This window comes from Micropterus dolomieu, linkage group LG07 (genome assembly GCF_021292245.1).
Source record: "Micropterus dolomieu isolate WLL.071019.BEF.003 ecotype Adirondacks linkage group LG07, ASM2129224v1, whole genome shotgun sequence".
Taxonomy (NCBI): Eukaryota; Metazoa; Chordata; class Actinopteri; order Centrarchiformes; family Centrarchidae; genus Micropterus; species Micropterus dolomieu.
The window spans coordinates 24655943-24661180 of NC_060156.1; the positions used below are offsets into that span (position 1 = coordinate 24655943).

The window sequence follows — 5238 nt, forward strand, 5'->3', positions numbered from 1 at the left end:
CGGCATCTCCCTCTCCACGTCACCAAGCCAGAAGTCATCCAGCCCTCCACAGACGCTGCCCCTCCTGTCGTCTTCGGCTACTACGGCGGTAGTCGGTTTGCAGCGGACTGGCCACCTGAATTTCTAGCCCTCCCTCCTTCCCCTACCATCGACGACACCTACCCAGTTTATCACAGCCATTCTTTGGGGGTCTAAACTGCCTAAGAAAACTATCACAATATACTCAGACCTAGTGCAGTGGTAGAAATAATTAACAGAGGATGATCCCATTGCCCAGACATAATGCAATCCATGCACCTTGGTTTAGCACAGTGCCATTCGTCATCCGAGCCTCTCATATCCCAGGCCACGAAAACATTATCGCCGACACTCTTTCTCGCTCAGATCAGGCCACCTGACTCCATACGCGGACAGAGTCCTAGAATCCACATTCCTACTGACATTTTCGGCTTCTCATGCTGCCGGAGTTCACCACCTCCAGTCTCAACTACCATCCGAGTCTATACGCCATGTGGCCCGACATCTCCATACCATCCACAGACACACTCCTTCATCACCCCAAACGCAGCCGCAACCCATCTACCTTTTCCAACTCGATTTCTTACCTCAGTCCGTATGAACCATACAACTCTACGTAGACTTGATAATAGCCAGCCAAGCCTTCCCCCCAAGATCCTCTGTTCGTCACAGAGACAGGGAAGTAGCCACTCTTCTGGTGTCACAAACTCCTCTGCCAAATTCTATCCAAATCTTGCATTTCCCCCAAACTCTACTCGGGCATCCGTTCCGCACCGTCACCAGACAGAGAGTCCCAGCCAACATAACCAAATCCTCGGCCGCTGGTCCTCACCAGCATACCTCACTTACATCCGTTGCGACCTAAACGATATCAGAAACGCTCCCACACACCTTTCATCTGAAGTTCCTTTGGGGGTTTCCGCACGTCCGCGGACTAAGCGACGGCTCCCCCACCTCGAGTCTCGACTCCACCGGTTCCCGCACACCTTCTCAATACCGGTCTGCTCTTCATTCATGCATCCATCGGTGCGGATCCGACTCCTCCCCTTCATCCCCCACCTGAATTCCCCTCAACCCTTCATCCACCACACCTCGATCCCTACCCCTCATCCCTCGACCCTCTCCCCATCCCTACATCCCTCAGCCCACCTTCCGGGCACTTGATCCGTTCTTTTCATGCAATCTATCTCAGCTCCATTACAAGCAATAAACCATTGTTAACCTTCTACGGTCGTAGGCGTGGTCTTTGTAAGTGAAGTTCCTTTGTCGGGTCAGGGCTTCTTCTGCGAAGCAATTACAAAAGAGAGGCAGCATGTATTTCATATTTAATAAAAATCTAATAAAATTAATAAACGCAACTGTCTAGTTAACATTTATGTTACTTCGCAGGTTCATTGCATCCTGGATGTGGTTCATGAGGTTCTCCACCATCAGCGGCGGCTGGAAAATATTTGGCAGCATCGAAAGGTCCGACTCCACCAGAGACTGCAGCTGTGTGTTTTCCAGCAAGATGTCCAGCAGGTACACACGCAAACACACGTGCACAAAGCATATAGCAAGCAAGAGAAATGAAAACTTATGCAGTGTACAGGCAACTGAGTGAATATGTTGTTGCTATTGAATGTAAATGCCAGCTTTTTAGGAATTGACAAAAACAACATTGTAACTTTTTATTGCAGTTTTGAGTTTACTAAAAGAGGGTTGTAAAAGTTTTGCTCACCCACGAGGTCGGAGAATTTAGTCAAACCACACTGGACCATGTAATCTTGTATGTAAGCATGTAATCAAGTGAACAGCAATGACAGCAATGATGTGTGTGTGTGTGTGTGTGTGTGTGTGTGTGTGTGTGTGTGTGTGTGTGTGTGTGTGTGTGTGTGTGTGTGTGTGTGTGTGTGTGTGTGTGATGAACTTTGCTTGGCAGAACAGATGAGAATTACCATATGTTCATTCATCTCTGCTGTCTTCTCGTCCCAGCTAAACAGTGTGTAATGTGAAAATTCCTGAGATAAAACACTCAGAGCGGATCTCTGCTCCGCTGGCACCACTGCTTATATGTCTCAGACGAGCAGACCATGTGGTTTTGGAAAGGTGTCAGCCCAGATTCCTGGAGGTTTTAGATATATCCAGGAGCTCAAAATTTTTATATCACAGCTATATTTTATGAAGGGTGTTTTTAACCAGCAGAGTGAATGTCATCAGTGGTTGAGGGGGAGGTCTTGTGTATTATTTTACCTTCTTTAGTGTGATTGTGAGTCCAACAGTAATATAGTAGGAATGACGTACAACCAAAAACCCCTGACAGTACTGAAACTTCTGGAATCTAAGTAAATACATGTGCACTCTAAAGACTTTTTCACATAAAGCACAGCAACTAAGTCCAGGCAATATCATCCATCATCATCATCATCCTGTAGTTTGACACCTGCAGTTCCAGTCCACTCTGTGCCACCTATAGGCAAAGACAGGAACAGCAACAAGTGCTCAGACTTGCAGATGTAGATTTGCGCCACCTTCAGGCAATGATAGTTATTGTGGCCAGCCTAAGTCATACCTGTGCAATACCCATGCTGTCTGAGCAGCATCTTGATATGCCACACCTGTGAGGTGGATGGATTATCTCGGCAAAGGAGAAGTGCTCACTAACACAGATTTTGACAGATTTGTGAACAGTATTTGAGAGAAATAGGCCTTTTGTGTACATAGAGAAAGTCTTAGATCTTTGAGTTCAGCTCATGATGAATGGGGGCAAAAACAAAAGTGTTGCGTTTATAATTTTGTTCAGTATACATTATATACGTTGGGGGGGGGGATTGCAGTCTGTGTTTATTAGTAGTAACTTACAAATCTTCGACTATGCGGGGTCAGCCCTAATGGAGTCATCTTATGAGTTTAAAATTAAGATTGAGCTGATTTACACCGAGGAGTTTTAAATCAGTTTCTCTACAGCATAATATTTAGCTCCTGCCTGTTGTCAAGGTACAAGTTTGTTTATTTTTCATTATATAGCACTTATAAGGCTGCATAACGAAACAAAATTTGTAGTTCCTTCATACACTACACAACATATAATTAAGTGTATATTAAAATATGGTAACATATAAAATTAAACAATATACAGTTATTTGTAAACATATATACACCAAGAAGATTACTTTTTTGAATTTGCATCTGGGGCAGGGGAGTAGGTGTACTTATTAGTGTGGCTGAAAGAGGATCTTTGTAGTGACAGAAGATGGAGAACAGACTGGAGAGGGGAGATTATGAAGACTCGGAGAGGGAGAGGGTCAGAGAGAGAGAGTATAATATAACTAGAACAAAACCGACTACATACCATAAAAACCATGGAACAGCTGCTAGTTAATGTAGCCACAGTACAAATGTATTTAGTTATCCTAATGTTACACTTGATGTAGCTGTCTGTGATATTTCCTGTGTCTCACTTGGCCCTGACTCTCCCTGCAACACATGTTTGGGAACACAGAACTCTTGACAACTCTGATGACATGCCGCTGGAATAACAAAGTCTTTTTACTACGTGAGTTTTAGAATTTACTACGTCTGCTAGCTATCCATACAAGCTCGTCGTCCTCAGTTATTTCTGCTTCTCCTCCTGTGACCTCTGTCCTCGTCCTCTTAAAATACTGCAGGATGCTCATCTCTGTGTGAACATTTTGACTACTGGCACTACCTCCTGGCACATGTTTTTAAGGTTGATCTCAGACAGAGGCAAAAAAGTGGCCCAGGAGTTTGTCCCTGGTCAACCCGCTCTCCAGATAAAGCATGTGTCGGTGCCTCTTTGTCTTTACAGACCTTTATTCCTGCATTCGTGAGAATTTTATGCAAGTAGAGTACATCACTAAATGAGCCTTTAAATTACATTTTCAAAACTAGAAACGTTCCTCTAACACTCCTCAAGTAAAGTAATCACTTCAGCTGAGCCCTTGAGTAGATGACTAAATAAGCCATATCATCATCAATCTGACCATAAACTGCTGCTTTGACTCTGTTCTGCTATTGACCTCATGTCTGCTGTCTGTTTCATGTTCACCATGTCACCACTAGTACTGGTGCGCTGGCCAGTGGCGGGTAGACTACTCAAAATCTTTACTCAAGAAAAAGTATAATTACTCCCATAAAAAGTAAAAGAAATAAATGACAAACCTACTCATGTATAAATATAATAATATTTTTTTTTCTGCTGTTCATCTGGTTCGAAACAGCTGCAACATGGTTATTTCTAGGGAATGCAGTTTGCTTTGCTGGCTGATTATCTTTAGCGATTTCTGTTTAATAATTATTTTCCTTTTTAAATCTCCATGAATGTGTTGATAAGATCGCTTTGAAATATCAGCTTGCTGCCCAGCCGACCATTATTGCCTGTGTCTTTTATTATGGACATGTAGCCAACCAAACCACTGGCTTTGCAGGAGCACAGGAAGCCAAAACAATCTGATTATTCCTAAAGCATCTAAATAATCTTTGCAACGCAAAGAATGATTGTGGCAGCAACACAGAGCAGCTCGTTGTTGAAGCAGGTAAAACTACATACAGAGGAAGCTGTGCGTCATGCGTAAAACACAACAGGACTGTTTTATCCACGATATTTACTCTCTCTGTGCATCTCAAAAATTATTGTTTCCTGAATAAATAACAGCTGGTAGCTGCTGAGTGAAAGCCAAGATTAGTTTCAACGGCGACATTCAGTTTATCGACTCACATCGCTATTAAACAGTAGGCTATTGAGAAAAAAAACAAAAACAAAACAGGCGAATATCCATCAAAAGAAAGCGATGCTCTTTTCAACAATATGATACTGTTAATATATCAGAATCATTCTAGTGATCATCAGGATGTTACAGTGTGAAGTTTACGTTTTCTCTGCAGAGACTAAAGACGCTTTTAATGCGCCGGCTTGTTAAAGAGCGACGCACGCTGCTTTCCAACACGGCCACCAGTGCAATGGTGTGTGCTCACTGGATTTCAGTTGTTCCAGTAGAACAATAACATAAATAATATGAATGGAAAATGTATCAAAATTAAAAGTTGAGCTACAGAAAATACTGGAGTAAAGAGTAAAAGTAGGCTACAGTTTTAAAAAAGGAACGTCAAAAGGTTACTTTTTAAATTTTATTTATTTTGCAAAATTACGTTACTTGTAACAAGTCACTACCCCCCCTGCTGCAGGCGTCCCCACTGCTGTCTTCAGGTACAAAAAGAACA

At 42.8% G+C, this 5238-nt stretch overlaps 1 protein-coding gene across 3 annotated transcripts in view; it reads left to right on the forward strand.

Annotated features, from left to right (window-relative positions):
* kalrna (kalirin RhoGEF kinase a) overlaps positions 1–5238 on the forward strand; it is a 115111-nt gene that overhangs the window by 15169 nt on the left and 94704 nt on the right. For all 3 annotated transcript variants that reach the window (XM_046055046.1, XM_046055044.1, XM_046055045.1), the window contains exon 10: positions 1408–1539. In XM_046055046.1, coding sequence (XP_045911002.1) covers positions 1408–1539 — 132 coding nt within the window. The remainder of the gene's footprint in view (positions 1–1407; positions 1540–5238) is intronic.